This window comes from Lasioglossum baleicum, chromosome 19 (assembly GCF_051020765.1).
Source record: "Lasioglossum baleicum chromosome 19, iyLasBale1, whole genome shotgun sequence".
Lineage (NCBI taxonomy): Eukaryota > Metazoa > Arthropoda > Insecta > Hymenoptera > Halictidae > Lasioglossum > Lasioglossum baleicum.
The window spans coordinates 6264489-6285115 of record NC_134947.1 but is presented as its reverse complement, the minus strand read 5'-3'; the positions used below and the strand labels follow the sequence as shown (position 1 = coordinate 6285115).

At 42.2% G+C, this 20627-nt stretch overlaps 1 protein-coding gene across 2 annotated transcripts in view; it reads right to left on the bottom strand.

Moving 5' to 3' along the window:
• The window catches only part of Rtnl1 (reticulon), a 36123-nt gene that overhangs the window by 8647 nt on the left and 6849 nt on the right, over window positions 1-20627 (bottom strand). The window contains exon 2 of one of the 2 annotated variants that reach the window (XM_076443556.1): window positions 11600-11635. The exons of the other annotated variant lie outside the window; for it this stretch is intronic. Within the exon in view, the coding sequence (XP_076299671.1) occupies window positions 11600-11635 (36 nt within the window). The remainder of the gene's footprint in view (window positions 1-11599; window positions 11636-20627) is intronic. 2 annotated transcript variants of the gene reach the window in all.

Here is a 20627-nt window from a genome sequence, read left to right as displayed (position 1 = left end):
GCAGAGGTTCTTAAACTGTGGGACAAGTTTGACATTGACTTTACATCCCCCAACTTTTTGCTTTTATTCAAATGGCTCATTTATTAATAAAGGATCCTGTATGATGAAGAAAAATGACTAGGGTTGGGATGGGGTCCGCAAAAACAATGTTGTTCAAGAGAGGGGGCCTCGGACTTCATAAGTTTAAGAACCCCTGATCTAGTGCAACCAGGATTGACGAACATCAAGCGGGGAAAAATGTGTCTACCAAGCAGGCAAGTTTGCTGTCTACGTTGCAGGCTTTGTCCTCGAAATCTTGTCGATCGTATCGAGGTGTAGTTCCTTCAACACGGTTACTTCAAACAACAGAAATTGGGTTAGTCATTCGACAACTGTAGAACCATTGCGCGTCGTCGTCGACGTTGGAATGTGTGACATAAATCGTAGAACTTTGAACGCGCATGGTTTTGCCTAATTTTCTCCCGATGCAACTTTCTCTGAACACAATGTATAGCAGTTTGCAAGCATAATCAGAAGCTCGGAGCTTGGATAGTTGGATCCAGTTGGGTCCAATGTAACGACATTAATATTGGGTTGGCAAATAAGTTCGTTCGGTTTTTTACATTGGAATAAATCACATAAACCGAACGAACTTATTTGCCAACCCAATACTACCGAATCTTTAAGCTCCACTAGACCCTCTGATCCATTTTCCCGCAAGAGGAGACCCGAGATGCACTGGCAGGTACAATAGCCGTGCACCCTAAGCACCCAAGTGTCCTCAAACTGAAGCGAGGAAACTGGGATAGACAGGAGGCCTGTCATTGGTTCGCCTATGTTGAAACCTGAACGGAAGTTGCAACCTTCTCGGTTTATTCGTCGGATGTCGAGAGACCAGTTCGCAGATGCGTCCATGACACTATCTTCTGCACGGCCACGTTTTTGTCAGTCGCGCACCCGACACTTCTTGCAATTTTTACATCGGATTCGTAGTCAGCGACCCGAAAAATATGGGAATACTAACGTTGATAGAGGTCCTACGCATTTTTGGGTAGTTTGAACCCACATTTAGGTTTTTGTAACTTTGATGTCGGACTCTGCGACCCGAAAGAGACGGGAATGCTAAAGTTGATGGAAGTCCTACGTATTATTGAGTTACACAACCACGAATTAGTTTTTAGTCATTTTCACGCCCAATTTATATTCAGCGACTCGAAATAGGCAGGAACGTTAATTCCGGAGGATGTCCTAACGTTTCTGAGTGAGAAATCTGGCATATTGACTCCACCATATTGTTTTGCGACACTAAATTCATATTCGGCGACCGGAAAAATATGGGAGCACTTATTTTGGTGGAAGCCCTACGTATTTTTGGGTTAGACAACCCCCATTTAGTTTTTAGTAACTTTGATGTCACACTCTGCGACCCGAAAGAGACGGGAATGCTAAAGTTGATGGAGGTCCTACGTATTTTTAAGTTACACAACCCCCATTTAGGTTTTTAGTAATTTTCACGCCCAATTCATATTCGGCGACTCGAAATAGGCAGGAACGTTAATTCCGGAGGATGTCCTAACGTTTCTGAGTGAGAAATCTGGCATATTGAATCCAGCATATTGTTTCGCGACACTAAATTCATATTCGGCGACCGGAAAAATATGGGGGCACTTATTTTGGTGGAAGCCCTACGTATTTTTGGGTTAGACAACCCCCATTTAGTTTTTAGTAACTTTGATGTCACACTCTGCGACCCGAAAGAGACGGGAATGCTAAAGTTGATGGAGGTCCTACGTATTTTTAAGTTACACAACCCCCATTTAGGTTTTTAGTAATTTTCACGCCCAATTCATATTCAGCGACTCGAAATAGGCAGGAACATTAATTCCGGAGGATGTCCTAACGTTTCTGAGTGAGAAATCTGGCATATTGAATCCAGCATATTGTTTCGCGACACTAAATTCATATTCGGCGACCGGAAAAATATGGGAGCACTTATTTTGGTGGAAGCCCTACGTATTTTTGGGTTAGACAACCCCCATTTAGTTTTTAGTAACTTTGATGTCACACTCTGCGACCCGAAAGAGACGGGAATGCTAAAGTTGATGGAGGTCCTACGTATTTTTAAGTTACACAACCCCCATTTAGGTTTTTAGTAATTTTCACGCCCAATTCATATTCAGCGACTCGAAATAGGCAGGAACGTTAATTCCGGAGGAAGTCCTAACGTTTCTGAGTGACAAATCTGGCATATTGAATCCAGCATATTGTTTCGCGACACTAAATTCATATTCGGCGACCGGAATGTCGATTTTCAACTGGATTGGAAGAATTTCTCGATTTTCGATGACGTTTCAACCCTCGTGTAGCCACTCGGGTACCCATTTACTGTACTTCTTTCAACAATTTGTTGACGTTCCTCTAAAAGATATTACAGAATTGTTCTGAATGTCCATTCGGTCCATCAAACATATTAAACACAGACAGCTTTTTAATAATCCCGGACCACTGTGCGCAGAAGCAGCGAAAATCTCCACGATTCGAAGGTGGAACACGTGCTCACTGGTCGCGCCATATGTCGGCTGGATCGCAATCGATTCCCGTGTTCGATCTGAGTTAAACGACTCGTAAACTTACAGGTGAAGTCCTTGCTCTCCGGAAGGTCCGCCGCGGAGCCTTTCATTTTATTTCGCCGCGACATCCTCGTGAGAAGCTTCGACGACCGTCGCGATTGAAGAAAGTTCCGGGGACACTGTGCCGACCTCTAGTTCCGCTCGCACATGGAACTAGCTTTGAAGCATTGCGAGATGGCTGGAGCGGTTCACGACGTGTAGCATACGTGTACGCAGAACAACCAGGCCAAGTGGGAGAACGTCGAGGGGCGGGGTCGGGGGGAGGGCTAACTGGAATTGGAAAAGGAAAGGAACGGAAAGAGAACGAGCGGAGAAGGGAGAACCCAGCGGAATAATCGGAAAGAAGAAAGACAAGACTTCGGCCCGGTGAAAGAGGGACGACTATCACCGGTGCTTACGAGCCTCCGACTGCACTACCGCTCAAAAGTATCCCGACACTTGCGAAACCTACCGTTGAAGAGCTACAGCTGTTTAAAAAGTCGGTATACCCGAAAGTTCAAGAAAAACGCACACTTTTTGTGTGTATAACTCCTGAACTATGCAACCTACAGAATCGGATCAGTAGCCGTTTGAAAGAACTCGGCGAGCTGAATCCAATGAGAACCTCGAATTGAATATTGGCGCTATGGGTCAGAAGATATCAAGCAGAAACGTGCCCAAAAAAGGGCGGAAAACGTGGACTTTATCGAATGCGGATTGTCCTGAAACTCTCCCGAAGAAACGCAGCGTCGAATGGCTCAAATCTCAGCTTTCTTCACGTGTAGCCGATTCGGAGATCTTAGATGATGAACAAATAAACATTTTTATTTATATAGATGCTGCCGATTAATGCAAAGTCCGGATACTTTTGAGCGGTAATGTATGCAGTCGTAACGGCGCCCGAGCATACCAACGACCCCGGCTAGCGAAAAGTAAAAAGATAGTTCCACCTGGCCGGTGACGAAACGCGAAATCGTGTCCGGGGCTAGTTTTATTTCTCGTCGGATCGTGTCAACGAACCGATCGAGGTGGACACAGGTGTTTCCAAATTGAATTCAATAGTAGGCGCTCGGAACTATTCCAACAGGAAAACTAAATACATCTTCTCTGACGTAGAATATTTCCATTCTATATGATTAGACTGCGGATCTTTATGCAACATACAAAAATGTTCGCATTGATTGCAATACACAGAAGCCGGCTGCTCTTTACCTCACCGGACTCAAAATTTCTGCGTTTCTCCTACGAATTATGATGGATTTGGTATGTAATCCAGTAGATTTGTACCCGAAGAACCTGCAGATCCAAGTTTCGATACTCTAGGATCAATACTTGAGGAGTTATGGTTGCCTAAAGTTGAGCATTTTTGGTAGGTAAGGGCGCCGCCAGGAAACTGGAAATATGCTCAACTTTAAGCGACCGTAACTCCTCAACCATTGATCCCAGAGGATCGAAACTTGGATCTGCAGGTTCTTCGGGTACAAATCTACTGGATTACATACCAAATACGTCATAATTCGTAGGAGAAAGGTACCAATTTCGTGTCCGGTAAAGTAAAGTTTACCCCAAAAGCCAAAAGGAGATTCCTTTCTTCTTCCAATTGTCTTATCAAGCCGAAATTAATACTCTGATGTCCTTAAATCTCCCTATAATTCGTCCACTGCTTTATAAATTGTACCTGTCCATTTTCGTCATAAATGCACGAAAAATCCGCAGTCTATATGTCATTATTCTTTTCATTTTATTTTATGCTCAAATGTTTAGTAATTTATTTGATATATAAAAGAATTTCAAAGTCGCCGCTCGAAGTGTTAAGGGTTAAGCATCGAATCCGGGGGTGTGCGTAAACGCGTTCCCCTCCTGGCAGACAAAAGAAAAAGGATACAGCTCTGAATGCGACAGAGTGATTACAGAGCGATTATGTATCGGCGGGGAAGCGATCAATGGCAGCAGCTGATGCGACGGCCTCGAAAGAGTCGTAATAATAGAAAGAGCAGGTGGATCCTCGAATTTTGTATCAGCGAACGACGGCTTTGTCTCTAATCCAAAAAGGACGACCTATTAAACCGTCCCCAAGGCCTCGTCATAGTCAACCTGAAACGCACACGCACCGTTCTCACTCATCTAATTCTGCCAAACGGATTTATACCGTCTGTTGCAATTACCGATTGAACCGACCGAAAGAGGCGCAATCTCGCGAGGACTCTAATTGCGAGCTGCATACTTGTTTTATTCGAGTAAGACACGCGCTCTCTCTCTCGACCGGGTGTCTCCGACGCATAGTGCGATATTCCACCTATCTACATGATTGGACAGAATTTCAACGATGGTCGAAATGTAGCAAAAACTATTGCGAAACTGAAGGTGGTAGACTCTCGGGTTCCAGGATTGCAAGAATGCGGGATGCGCCTTCTCATTTCTCGATAATGCAAACGATGGGGCACTTCAGTAGTCGAAAGCGCTAGATAAAAGATCAATCTAGCCCGCCATCACCCTCGAAAGTCCTATTTTTATGTTTACAAAGAAAGAGCACAAAGCTGTGCATGTTGCTATTTTCATAAAGCTACGACAGCTAGATGATGATAGCTAAATTCTGACAAAACTGAAAAGAGGAACCGAAGAACATTATTACAGGGGGCCGAATGACGCCAGAAGAGCTGCGGCTCATAGTCGAAAATTTCAAAACACGTTTGAGCCTCTGAATCGGCTCAAAAGGTGGCCACACTTCGAAACTTCTTGAATATATGAATACTAAAGGTCTATGTTATGGTCGTTATCATTTGGTTGTTCAAAATTCGTCGATCTGACAGAATTATGATAAGAAATGTTTAACTCCGTTATTTCTTGTCACCCTGTATTTCCAAGGGAAAATAATGTTGTCCAGCTAGATTGGCAGAACATCGCACAGTGCGACGCAGGAAAGCTGTCTGGCCGATCGATGTCGAGCGTCTGGGGTCTAGAGTCCACGCGATATAGCGCTTTGGACAGGAGCATGAGTCATCTTGGGTAGGTATGTGCACGCGAGCCGGCTAGACCCTGAGCAAATGGAAACTTTGGACAATGGAGAACCGCCAGAGATTTCCGTGGATCGCGATATGAATCGACGTTGAACGAGGACTTTGAACGCGGATGTAATGATGGCCGCGACAACGCTGATCCACGAGGGGTCCGGAAAGGATAGAGTCTCTATCCGATAAAGAGAGAGAGAGAGAGAGAGAGAGCTGGCAAGCCACGGTCCGGTCCTGTGCGGTACGGTTTCCCGGTGGAAAATCAATAAGGCGTCTCCGGTGGTGCGACGCCCGGCGTCGCAGTGGCGGCCGTTGCCTCCGTTTCCCATACGATTCTCAGAAATACACCTGCCGAAGGTTCTAACCCTCGGCACGTGTCCGCTTCACCCTCTTCTTCACGGTGGTACCCCTCCGCTGGCAAATTACACCCAGGGGATTCGGCCCTAAGCAACCACCTCGCGCAGATAACCAACACCGCGTCCAACTATCGGTTTACTTCGAGATCAGCTATACTTCTACGGTTGCTTTCGGTGCCGGAGTACGCGTTAACCCTTTCGTTGCCGTACAATTTCGCCACACAATCGAACGCGGCACTTCGAAACACGCGCTCATTGCCTTGGCAGACGCTGCGATCCGAGCATTACTAAGTAAGAGCTCTAATTTTAAATTGAAAACCGAGAAACTAAAAGGACGCCGCTGTATTCTAAATCGACCCGCTACGCTGACACTGCCTAACCCACTTGCGCCGCGCGTAGGGCCGCCATCAGTGGCGCATTACCCCATGGACAACTTGGGAAAATGCAAGGGGCTCCAAACAAAAGGGGGCCCCGAACACAAACCATGATCCAAAAGATCCAAATTCTACGTTTCTCTCATAAAGTTATTTAGTTGAGGTTAGGAGCCCCGATATTCTACTTTGCCCAAGGCTCCAACTCGTTATAATGCGCTACTGGCCACCATCAGTGGCGCATTACCCCATGGGCACCTTGGGCAAATGTCCGCGGCCTCGAACACAAACCATGATCCAAGATCCAGATTCTACGTTTTCTCATAAGAGGTTATTTAATTGGGGTCAGGGTCATATTTGGAAAAAAAAAATTTTTTTTTTTGTTTCCGGAGTACCCTCGTGTGGGTACTCTATCAACGGGGAATTTCACTAGGAATAAGATTCTGGATTAATAAAGGGGGGTTAATTACCGAGTTAAACGAAAAAGAACGGATTTCGAGTTATTACAGCTTCAAAACTGTTGTACCTCCTCGAATTCTAAATTGGAAACCGAGAAACTAAAAGGACGCTGCTGTATTCGAAATCGACGCGCTACGCTGACACTGCCTAACCCACTTGCGCCGCGCGTAGGGCCGCCATCAGTGGCGCATTACCCCATGGGCCACTTGGGAAAAAATGCCCAGATTCTACGTTTTCCTCGTAAAGTTATTTAGTTGGGGTCAGGGATCCCGAAATTCTACTTTGCCCAAGGCTCCAACTAGTTATAACGCGCTACTGGCCGCCATCAGTGGCGAATTACCCTATGGGGGCCACTTGGGAAAATGCAAGGGGCTTCAAGCAAAAGGGGCCCCGTACACAAACCATGATCCAAAAGATCCAGATTCTACGTTTTTCTCTCTCATAAGAGGTTATTTAATTGGGGTCAGGGTCATATTTGGAAAAAAAAATTATTCTTTTGTTTCCGGAGTACCCCCGTGTGGGTACTCTATCAACGGGGAATTTCACTAGGAATAAGATTCTGGATTAATAAAGGGGGGTTAATTACCGAGTTAAACGAAAAAGAACGGATTTCGAGTTATTACAGCTTCAAAACTGTTGTACCTCCTCGAATTCTAAATTGGAAACCGAGAAACTAAAAGAACACTGCTCTGTTTCAAATCGACGCGCTATGCTGACACAGTGATGCCATATGAGTGATACAGTGTGATACCTTCTCTTCATACCTTGTTGATACATTAGCAGGTTGTGAACAGATTGAACTTTAATTGTTCATATCTTTAAAACTATTCAGTAAACTTCAGTAAACTACAGTAAACAGTAAACAGTTAATATTTTGCAGACATCATCAGGTATCTATATGCCATCGTTACACAAAAGATTATCAAAATCGAAGTCGGACACTTCGGGTCCTTCCCTTTTAAGTTGACGTAAAATCGAATTGAAGCACTATTTACAACATACCATAACGTACAATCAAGAATGAAGAAAAAACGTTCATTACACGTCATCTAGGAAGCTACTCCTCCAGCTAGTCGGAGGAACCGAAGTCGATTGGTGCATCGATGAGAGAAAAGTGACTCGGATTTAGAGCGTGTGCCATGAATTATGCGACCGACCGTGGACGCGCAAACTGTCAGGTAGATCGCAGACCCGAAGGTCGTGCAACTCTCGTTGCGGGACGGTTCGTTAGGTCGGGCGTTGCGAGAGGTGGTAGCCCGGTTCCCGAGCTCGACGCTAAAATCATTGACTTTTTCGAAAAGCCCCCACCCGACCTCTGATGCAACGCGTCTGCGCATCTGCTCGTCTGCGCGTCCAAGCGAGTCGCCGTAATCTGGCAATCTGTCAATGCCCGGCAAGCATCGGGGTCCTCTCTCTTCAGGTTCTCCCTCAGCAGCTCCCCCTCAACCTCCCCAATTAACCCTTACACAGTTTTTTTTCCCATGTACTCACGGTCCTCCCACGTAATGGCCATGTTCGCGCGATTCTACTTCCGGTTCTTCGTTCCCCGACACCCCGGGGGAAGAGATCCGAAGGGAACGAGGGAAGGAAACGCGGACGGCGAGCGATATCGAGCGAAAGACGCTCTAGCACTCTCGAGCACGGCGAGGACTGCGGCGAATCGCTCGGGATAAGCGAGAAGTTCTCCCATCGAGTTTTCTGGCAGTGGACCAACCCCGAACCGGCGCTGGATGCTATATTTAGTCCGCAACGGGCCGTCGCCAATCGTCTCTGGCTTTTTTGGATTCTGCCGCGACGCGGATTTCGAGCATTCGACCGCCGACACGCTCCCAGAGAGCTTCCACCGCGAGAACTTCCATTCTCTTTTAACCCCTAACAGCTATCACGAATACCAGCCCGAGCTAACTTTGGTCGGACTCGGCCGCGTTATCATAACCAGCCCGGGCCAACGATCTAACAGATCTCTCACTTGACTCATATCGGTGTTTAACGCGTCTATATTACTTTCGAAATGTCTAGCAATGCCGAAAATGACGATATCCATGACTAGGCTGCGGATTTTTCTTATGCATTTATAACGAGAATGATTTTATCATTGAAGAGGAAGCACCCCAAGTGTCCGACTTCGATTTTGATAATTTTGTTGTGAGACGATGGCATATGGATCCATAATTGTGTATGCGATATATTAGGTGTAGTTACTCGATAGTTTCAAAGATATGAACAATTAAAGTTCAAGCTGCTTAAAATTTGCTAATGTAACAACAAGGTATGAAAGTTTAATTGTTTATATCTTTGAAACTATTGAGTGACCACAGCTAATATTTTGCATAGATAATTAGGGAAATTCTAAGTCGCGCTAACCCCTCATTTAAGGGTAACATAAGGATATACACCCTAAACATTATAAATTTTTTTCTCGTTTGTTAATTACGACATTAAGGTGGAGAAAGAAACAAAAACACTCGAACTTGCCTCGTAGATATCATATATATTTTTTGCACTGGATGGGGGTTGCAAGCAACCCTTTGTAGTTAACTAGAAAGGAACTAGAACCTTACTAGATTTTTGGTCGAAATATGGGTTTGCGCGGTTCGATTTTACCACGTTTTTATTAGCTCGCTTTCTTGTTCATTTGTTTGTCTGTTTGTTCGGTGGCAAATGTTGCAATTGATTTTAAACTAACATCCCGATGAGCTAGAGGCTTGTTTTGTCCTTATTTGAGCAAATTTCGGGCTGGGGGTGAGGGCTCATTCGAAAGAGGAAGGTTCATCCAATCAGTCAAAAAAGGCTTTTAGAGACAGAAAAATACATTGAAATCTGCGGGACTTTTTCTCGATTTTTTCCCTACTTTGGGCCCTCATATTATTAGTTATTAACATAATCTCGTTAACCTCGTGAGAAAAGCGCGCTGCGTCTAACCTTCCTCTTCCGAATGAGCCCTCACCCAGTCCACAATTTGCTTAAATAAGGTCAAACAACGTTCAGTACGAAACCCATGTTTCAACCCCTTTTTCTAGTAAGATTCTAGTAATTTTCTAGTTACAAATAGAGCCTATACTAGCCCCTTAAACCCGCCACTGTCTAAAAGCATTGTTTTGCACGCGGCGGAGGTCGCTGGACCATGCTTATCCTGCTAGACTAAATTTCGAACAAGCGTTCGTCCACTTGGTGATCAAAGAAACGCATGCCACCGGCGTGAATCGAACATTACGGTATAAATAACCGCGTCTAGCGAGTCTGCCGGGGTAGTTAGCCAGAGAGACACTCGCGTAAACGAGTTATGATTCAATGGATCGAGAAGGTGGTTGGAAATCGTGCGCGCACGGAACTTATGCAACCGCGTGTGGCTGCTACTGTCACCGCAGAAGATCGTATGACAATCTAAACGGGTCCGAGGCGACGTGTTCAGCCAGAGCGAGCAGAAAAGAAGTCGCGGGGTAGCTCGTCTGACCGATTCCGAATGGATTCTCAAGTTGGGCGACTTCCGTGCTCCGAGAAAGTTGCCGGGGATCAGACAAATCCTCGCTGCGCGCGCAAAAGTTCCTCGATCGATCGCTGGATCGACCGCCTCGAGTGACGCTGGGAAAAGATCGCCGACAGTCGCGTCATCGCATTCCGCCGTTACGTGTAAATTTGTAAACGACGACCTCGTGATGCTGCACCGTCATTGTCCAGCTATGAATTAGCGCGACACTAACCAAAGGTGAATCGTTTTCCCATCGTGCGAAACGTGCGCGAAGTTCTGTGTTCGCAACTGTTGCATCTTCGGGTCTGTCAATTCTAAATATAGCAGTTTTAAATATTGTTTGAATTATCGATCGTACGATTGTTCAATGAATAATATGTTAGTGTTCTCTCGGCGCAACGGTTCGATCAACTAGTTACGAGAAAGCAGATTTTGCAAAATATAGCAGTTTTAAATTCGAAAAATCAAAATCTCTTCTGGTCGATCAAACTATCGTGTTCCTCTCGTTCTTCCTTGATTAATACGACACTGAACACGATACAGTTACCAGCATAATTACTCGTGCAACAAGCGATCATCGGACTTCACATTTACGGTAGAGGAACACGAATTCTTCACTGCGCCCGTTACAGAGGTAATTCTGATCGTAACTGTATCGTGTTTGGTGTCGTTCTAATCGGAAAGAAGAGACGAGTACGCGTGGAAAGACAAATTAGACGAATCTTCAGCTTCGCTTGCTTTAGCGTTACGAGTAGAGATCTTCGCGACAGTTACGGAGAGGATACTGTGCGGAAAATGTATGTTGCGTTGAAAATTAATCTTATCGCTTTCGGTACTATCGATTTAGAAGGTACTAGCATATTCAGGACAACTTTATATTGCAATAATAGCGATCGGGAACGTCGAGCTGGTTTTACAGTTGCTGTTCTGTTCTTTCTTTTTGTTATTGAAACTAGATAGTTATAAAAGATCTCTCGGAGATCGAATGGCTTGGTATTGTCATAATAGCTTCGTTGCTATGACCAGTGAGATCGAAGTCGTCTCAACACCAGCAATTTTCTTCGATTCGATAGTAATTAACATCGATTAACATGGTAATTGGTCGACTAGTTTTATGGAATTCGTCAGCCAGTTTCGAGAAAAGCTGATTTCTCGGCCCCGAACGACGACTGCTACATACTACAATACTTCTACCGCTACCGCACATTCTCTAGTAACAATACAGTAACAGAAAATAATGCGAAGCACACTGTGAACGGGGTGTGGTAAACAGAACGGACAACACACAAGGTCGAACATAAAAAGAAACGAACGGAACATCGACATCGAGGATGGTTTTTTCTCTTACCTTTCGGATTCAGTCTCTCGGGGTTAAACCATGCGTCTGTAAAACAACAGAATCGTAGTACGTTAGTTTCAATTGGTTTTTTTCCGTCGACATTCATTTCTACGCTACGATGACCCATGAAACGAACGAATGCCACGAGAAAGAATGGCGAATGACGAGCGAGGATGTCTGGAAACCACCATGGTTTCCGGCAGGAATGACCCGATGCCGATTACGTTGTGACGAGCAATCGCTTACACCGCAAAATCTAACGTGAAAAGCTGATCAGTGCTGCCAGTTTAGTCCACTCAATGAATGCTCATAAGTGGGGGTGTAGAGGGAAATGGAAGGAACACAATTTTTAATTTTGGGACTTTGTTTGGACTAGTTAGGAGGTAAACATACTAATACTCAGGGGGATATGTAGAAGGTCCCCTTTTTCGGTTTTCCGCTTATATCTCGGAAACTACGCGTCCTAGCGATAAGACCATTCTATACAAAATTAAAGCTGACAAAATGTGCCATAAGATTGACTCCATACAGTTTTTCGCTAGGATGCATAGTTTCCGAGATATCCGCGCTCAAAGTTCACTAATTGTGAGAAAGAACTCTTCAGCACAATTAGCGAACGTTGAGCGCGTATATCTTGGGAACTATGCGAGATAGCGAAAAACTTAATTGAATCAAAATTATGGCACATTTTGTCTGCTTCAATTTTGTATAGAATGGTCTTATCGCTAAAACGCATAGTTTCCGAGATATAAGCGGGAAACCGAAAAAAGGGACCTTCTACGTGCCCCCCTGACTTTTAGTATGTTTACCTCCTAGCTAGTCCAAAGTCCCAAAGTTAAAAATTGTGTTCCTTCCATTTCCCTCTAAAACTTTTCGTTGACTGGACTAGTTGTCAATTGTTACACCCATTTCGTTTAATTTGTTCCTTTTTTCCGGAAGTTTACGCGCAGAAACGCCCCTATTCAGATAAACGCAAACGGCGTGTATGTACTACATAAATAAATCTCGGAACGTTTTTCTGCTACCGAACGATCGTTTCTGACTTATCGGTTGGAAGTATATTTAATCTTCTATCTAGCTCGAGGGGACGTTACGTCACTGCGAATTCTTATTCAATTTATCAAATCGCTGTGTCCACAAAAACCGGAGTTTCTTCGTTATAACCCGACAGCTGCTGGAAAGGCTATTCAAGAATTCGGAGCCAATATTCTGGAAATGATCTACGCATTGTTCTACATGAAACTAGCATTCTTGTTGAAGAACAAGGGTAGTTGTAGGGGTGAACACAGTTTCATGAATTATTTCTTCTGTCCTGCTCGACAAAAAATCACGAAAGAATTATTTGGTTGAAAAATCGATTTTTTAGATAATCAATTAATGTGTAAAATTAATTTGTATAAAATAAATTAAATGTGTATTTATTCAGATTTTCCGGATTTCGTCTTGGAGACACCAGTTTTATAAAAATTTGGTGCGAGATATTGTTAGAACCATTTTCGATGTTTCTTTACATTTTTGTAGGCGTGTCGTGTGATATTGAACATTTTAATATTCGGAAAAACGACGTACAAACTTAAAAATGCAACATGAAATCGGCAATTTTACGTTTCCGTATTTTTGAAAAATCGATTTCGTTAGCAAAAATTCTGAAATAATTCACGGTTATGTGTGCTGTTGGGTAGAATGTTCCTGAATTTCTTCGTAATTTTTCGCTGAGCCGAACAGTAGTTTCATTACATTTTGTACAGTGTAATATCGAACATTTTTATACCGGGTATTTCACCTAACTTGACCACCTTAAATATCTTTGTTGTTTTTAAAGATACGTCAAATGTCTACAGGACAAAATTGAATGGTACAATGGGGCTCATACGATACCAAAAAGATTTTTGTTTTTATGCAATCTTTGTTAGAGATATGAAGGTCACCTTAATTTTTTTATGTGGAATGTGGTATTTTTCGATGCATCAATCGATGCAGCTAGACATTTGTTATAAAAAAGTACTAACCTATGTATGTCGAAAAATTAGTAGTTCAGGAGATATTTCTAACAATAGTACTAACAATTAGTAATTAGTAAAAACTGAAATATCTCCTGAACTGCTAACTTTTCGACATACATAGGTTAGTACTTTTTTATAACGAGTGTCCAGCTGTATCGATTGACGTACCAAAAAATACCTCATTCCATTTTTAAAAAATTAAGGTGACCTTCATATCTGTAAAAATAAATTACATAAAAACAAAGATCTTTTTGGTATCGTACGAGCCCCATTTTACCATTCAACTTTGTCCTTCAGACATTTGACGTATCTTTAAAAACAACAAAGATATTCAAGGCGGTCAAGTCAGGTGAAATTGTATTCTGAAAACGTTCGAGTTCTTGAAACGGTTAGACCTAATACAAGTGGTGACGTGGATATTCAATAACAATGTTTTTCAGATGCATCGATCCCGGTAATGCGGCCCTGACACTGCATCCATGATTGTCCGTTCCGCAATGACTCACTTGATCATGGGAAGCTGACTCGTGCGTTTGCTCGGATTGCGTATAAAATTGAAAACTCCGTTAAGGAATGTTAGAGCAGAAAGATAACGTAGATAAACGAGAAGGTGTCACGTAACAGATTTTAAAGGAGATTACCGTGAGAAAAGTAGTACGTGAACAAATGTGCTAGTCACGGTGTGATTCCGATTTTTGTTCGTTCAAGTACTTTTTGATAAATCGTCGGTGATCGATGTTCACACACCGTTCGACCTGATGTAATTAGCTCACGGTAGCGTCCTGTAGCGTCACGTTGCGTCGCGTCGCGTCGCGTTATGCAATGCCTGGCTGACCTCGACATCTATCTCTACCGCTGTATGTATACACCTCGTACTTCGACCAGGCCAATCTACTACCTAAAAATCTACACACGTGCTCCGACTCTGCTCGGCTCGCCGATCGAGAAGATAGAACAGGATCGATCGAAAATTTTTAAAATTGAAGATGTATGTACAGTACACCTTTTAAAAACTTTTTTGTAATTGTACCGAACGACCTGATTTTTTTATAATCAATTAGAAGCATTGGTTTACGAAATGATATGCAAAGAAGATTGTCAAAAAATGATAATTTACAAGGTTACATTAAAAAAAAAATAAAAAAGGCATTTTTTTTAAACTTTTTTGAAAATTTAAGATATACGTTTTGTAGATCTATGTTAGTTATACACGTGCTGAAAATTTCATCGAGATCGATTAGCATACACACGAGTTACGAGCGGTTGAAAATGGTGAAAATCGTGGTTTTATAAATCCACGGAATCGTCCATCTTTCGATGCCTGTCGTTTCTGACTGCGTCAACCGATTCCGATGAAATTTTCAGCATGTGTACAACTAACGTAGATCCACAAGACACACATATTAAATTTTCTTTAAAGGCCCAAATAAAAAAGTCTTCAAAAAATGCTTTTTCTATTTTTGCATGTAACCTTGTTGATCGTAATTATTTGGAAAGTCTTTTTCGCATATCATTTCGTAAACCGATGCTACTAATTGATTATAAACGATCAGGTCGTTTGGTCAAATTATAAAAAAGTTATTAATTTTTAAAAGGTGTACGAATACTTTGAATTTTGAAAGAAACAACGGTAAGTAAACAACAACCTTTCCTCTACTGGAGACAATGGAGTAACTAAGTTTAGAACATCTACGACGCCACACATAACTGCGTGAATATGACATAAGCGAGCACGGCAGCTCATTATCGCGGACTATAGAGTCCGATGCCGAGTTAGACGCCTAAAGGGTTAAATAAAAAATTGTTCGGCTAATGCTTCCGCGCAAATTGTAAACGGAACGAGGCTATTAAATATGATAGTATGTATCCTTGCGTTTACATACGATTTCTACGCGCTGTAAAGACATAAAGAACCACAGTTTAACGACGATGGTTGTAATTAGATCTTTATGCAAAATAAGAACTGTTTACACCGGTTGCGAGAAACAGAAGGCGTGTAGAAGATTCTTTCTATCTTCAATCATCTTGATCAATTCGTAATAATACATCAACGTTATTTTTTAATTCGTCTGCTATTTTAAATTCTACTAGATAAATTGTCTAGATGTTTAAATGTCGGGTCGGGTCCCGAAACAGCGAATTTTGTAATTTAAAACAATAAAAACTTTACCGGACTCAAAATTTGTGCCTTTCTCCTATAAATTATCATGTATTTGGTATGTGATCCAGTAGATCCCGGGGCGGCTGCAGATCGAAGTCTCGATCCTGTAGGTTCAATGGTTCAGGAGTTATGCTTGCTTAAAGTTGAGCATTTTTCAGTGTTTTTGACAGGTAAGGGCGCCGCCATATTGATTTGTAGTAACGACCGCGAGCCGCTTACCTTGCCGCCCCCCCTCGACCAAATCTCAACCAACTCGGTAAATGGCGTGCGACCGTCACTACAAACCAATATGGCGGCGCCCTAACCTGTCAAAAACACTGCAGATTGCTCAACTTCAAGCAAGCATAACTCCTGAACCATTGATCCTACAGGATCGAAACTTTGTTTGTGGATCGAAACACAATCACCGTGAAATAAAACTCCCATTAAATCAATCAGACCGAGTACAAAATCAATTTTTAAAGAAATAATGATGCATCTTGAATAATAAGACGCAAGAAAAGCACGTTCACTCTTTTAAATAAGAATAACAGTGGATTTTTGTTTTTCGTGAAAACTGCAAAAGAAAAAAGAAGACAAAACAATGGTGATATTTTTATGTTTATACAATTATAATTTAAACGTTTCAGGACCGCAATTTACGAAATTGAATTTTAATTTCGATAACAATGTCACAATAACGCGATATCAGACGGAATGAAATGTTCGAGTCACGCCCCTGTTGCGTGCAACTACTTTCCTCGCAGAAGCATTGATTTTATCTACCGAGGGCACTCGAAGCAGAAAATGAAATCATTTTATCTGACACTTTGATTGCCAAGTAAATGCTCGTTCGGATGATATAACTGGAAGTGCAAATAAAAACTGTAGAAGGTTAATTTCATTCCTCTAATTTCTTGTAATTCTTTTAATTTCATACGACGTCATTCAGACATGTTATTCTTAAATAGATTAACTAAATTAATTAAATAGATAAATTTTAAGACTTGTGCCTTTGTTATATTTCTCCAAAAATCGTCCGCCCCTGGGCTGTGGCCCCTATAGCCCGCCCTAAATCCGCCACTGCTTGTGGCTCCGCTCTAAAGAAAAGATGGAATTTGAACATACTCCGTCTCTCTATTTGATGAAGCGCGAGAGATACTTGGCAAATATTCAAAGTCGATTTCCTTGAAAACAAGCCGAAAAAACTTCACATCATGATCCACAGCATCATCATGCCCCGAGTACAACAGGTAACATAATTGTGCCCATAATTAATATTTCTTGTTTCGACAGATTTAAAGAAAAAGGATATTAACGGTTCATTTTTGACAATATTGGAAAAATTACATTGAATTAACTCAGTTTAAAATAATGTGACGTGTGCCAGCGAATGTTTATGCAAAATAAAAACTTTTTCTACCGGATTTGCAACAAACTCTGGAGCGAAATAGAAATTGATTTACCTTCTCAATATGTTTAATAGGTTTTAAATTATATAACAGCATTTTTTAATTCTTTAATGTATTTACTGTTTCAGCTATACTCAAATAAAACGACAAATTAAATATAAATAAAATTAATGTAACAATTAATCAACCGCTTGCACTTGGACAAAAGGAAAATTATTTCTTCCGACCTAAAATAATTTAATTTTCTACAGTTAAAGTAATTCTACTGGCCTTACAGAGAAATTGAAGTCGTTTAGCTCATTCATAAAAAAGTTATTCCGATTTAAAATGTGGGGTCACTCATGTGCGTAACTGTATATGGTTCTTTTTATTTTATGGACATGAAATTGATATAACTCCTCAAGCAATATTTAAATCTTTAGTAATAATGTAAACAACATTACGAACAATGGTACAGCAATTTTTGTGGTGATTCTGAGTCACCACTTAAATTTAAAGATAAATTGTCTAATTTATATTATAATTCAAAATTCCATCTCAATTTTAAATGTTATATGTCACCACTCGAGTGCTGCGGGTTAAAAGATAATTCTAAATAGCCTGTGGATTTTATGCCAAAAATGTGGACATATTAAAAAGATATAAAAAGATCAGTGTATTGGTTTCAGCTTAATCAGACAATTAAAAAAAGAAAGAAATTTTTATTTCGCGCTCCTCTGTCTCGCAATCAATACAAACATTTTTTTATTTTCCATGAAAATCCGCAGTCCGACTATAAAACTGATTGAATATAGAACGACTGATATATTCTCAATAGAGAATGCAAACATCTGTCTCAGGAATAGTCATAGCGCACAGTACCGAATACAAACGAAAGCAGATAATATTTTCCAGAGCGTCCGATAATTCCCGATCGGTCTTTGCCCCACCGATATATTACGAGCCGAAAAGATTTCGGCTGGTATCGACTGTACAACGTCCAAAAGGCGGGTCGATAACGATCGATAACGGCTCGGAAAGAAAAACGATAATTAGCGTCTCGATCGGTACACAATTAGTCCGATTCTGTCTAAAAAATTGCTATTTACATTACCAGGCGTGCAATATATTTAGAAAAACCGATACTGCCCGATCAATAACCCACTTGGAGATCGTGTTTCCACTGCGCATGTCAGCCCAGTCGATGCACCCAGACCCATATATAATTATCCGTTTTATTTTTTTTCCGCTCGCTCGGTTAATCTACGGGTGAGTCGATTAAGACGATTGATGACGACGTAACAAATATATTTTTACACGATGTGTACCGTTGTACACAACATATTACTCGAGATACACGATCGGACGATAATTAATATTCCTACCCAGTTGTTTGAAAACAGTCCCGGATCGAATTTGACTACACCAGCAGCACAGATTTACATGTGGACTCAACCTAAGGGGGTCAACACTTGTTTCTCATTTCTCGACAAATCTAGCGCTTTTGACTGCCGACAAAAAACCCACCCTTTGCATTATCGAGAAATGAGAAATAACCTAGAAACGAGTACACGCTGAAAATCCGGTGGGGAACGTGCACGGCCGTCCGCATCGACATCTTGGCGTAGGAGAAGCAACCCCCAACGAGAAACGTCAATCCGCAAATGTCAGAGTTCCTATTTCCCCGGTAGCGACCGTGCGCTATCGCGCTTTTAATATCAGTGGCACGCGAGCTGTTCGTACAGAATGACTGCCGCCGAAGTAAAAATCGCTTTACGATCGTTATGCAACGGTTCACTGCAAGGGAGGAAGAGTTTCTTTCGCGGCGATGAGCGAGCCCACGTTTCTCGAAATAACAATCGATTCTGGCGAGTCTCGAAGAACCGTCGAATATGCAATGATTTCTCCCGGACGCGTACTATATACATACATGTGTGACAAAACAATTGGCGTCCGCTAACCGAAAATTATCACTTTGCATAGCGGAACCCGTTCGGTGACGTATGTGTATATGGCAGGTTGTCAATATAGACTCGCCTAACTGCTGCGAGAAATGGACCGCGAACGTTTATGCGTCTCTGTCCTAACCTAGAATGCTCGGTTAAATTTTAGATGTTATAGCGATAATACCGGTAGGTATAGGTACGATTTAGCATTAAACGTTCGCGGTTCCAGTGATGATAGATAAATTATTGAAAACGTACGCGGATCAAGAACACTCCAGAAGCAAGGGCTGCCGCTGGATTGACACGGTTTCTTACAAACCGCGCCGGTGTCGTCCTTTTCCTTTGCTGGAAAATTCATAGGGCATACCGGTTGTTCCGCTTCCATTTTTCGCCTAACCTTGCGTCTCGATCGAACCAAGGACGACGAATCGCATTCGAGCACTACCCCTTTTTCTATCAGACACCTCCTCCTCTCCTCTCTCTATCTCTCTCTCTCTATATATATATTTCTTTCTGCCTCTCTCTCTCTCACTGTTGTCTTACTTCACAGGTATCGAATTAAAGCTCGTTCGCACTAGAGCGTTCGGTTCGATTCCGCTCTCGGGAAGAAACGAAAATTGTTGTACCCCGCGAGATTCGAGACCGATATATACCTATAACTCGAACACGACCTACCACGGCTCGAGGTGAGAAGAAGACTGACTCGACTATTATCGACCCGTGGACAGTTCCAGATATCCCCCCACCACTTCGCGCTGTCATTGGTACGCTGCGAAAGCTGACAGGGCTTCCACCCGAATCGGATACACAGTTGCTAGTGCAGGGAACAGGTGGCGCCACGGTCGATCGCCACGCCATAATCGATTCAAACGCGGACCGTCAGATGCCGCGCGGTGTAGATGCTTCCGGCGAATCCTACTGCAACCACCGGCAGAGGGCTCCTAACTTAACTCTTTATGTTTATCAGAGAGTGTTTATCATAACATTTTTGTTGAAATAACGGTATAAATATATCCGTATATCCACCATACGGAAAGTAGTTGTCAGACCACATCAAAACATTCTTGGAATTTTTTTTTTAATGTCTTCATTACATAAATACAAACGGTATCGGCTTAAGAAGCTACGAAAAATATGAGAAATAGACAGCATATCTCAGCGGTGGGGATTGGTGGGGATCCGCTGGACCTCCCCCCACGCATGGACATTGCCGGGTTAATTGTAATATTGACAAAAATTATATACATTGTGGTACTGTTATCATAAATATTTTTACACGAGAAGAACTTTCAGTCATAATCAAATATGTGCCACGTTTTTCTCTTATCCGATTAATTTCATCTTTCGCAAGAATTATTCTCTTACCAAATGACACAATTTTTGGAGGCGGCGTGAAAGAAATTTCAACAGGTATAGCCGAGGTCCAAAAAATTGTTTAAAATTATGTACTGTGTATCGATGGACATTTGTCAGAGAAACTTGCCGCAAAATTGTTGGTGAAGTTGTTTTTTACGTCAACATCCTCCACTCCGTACGACCATTCAGATTATAAATTTG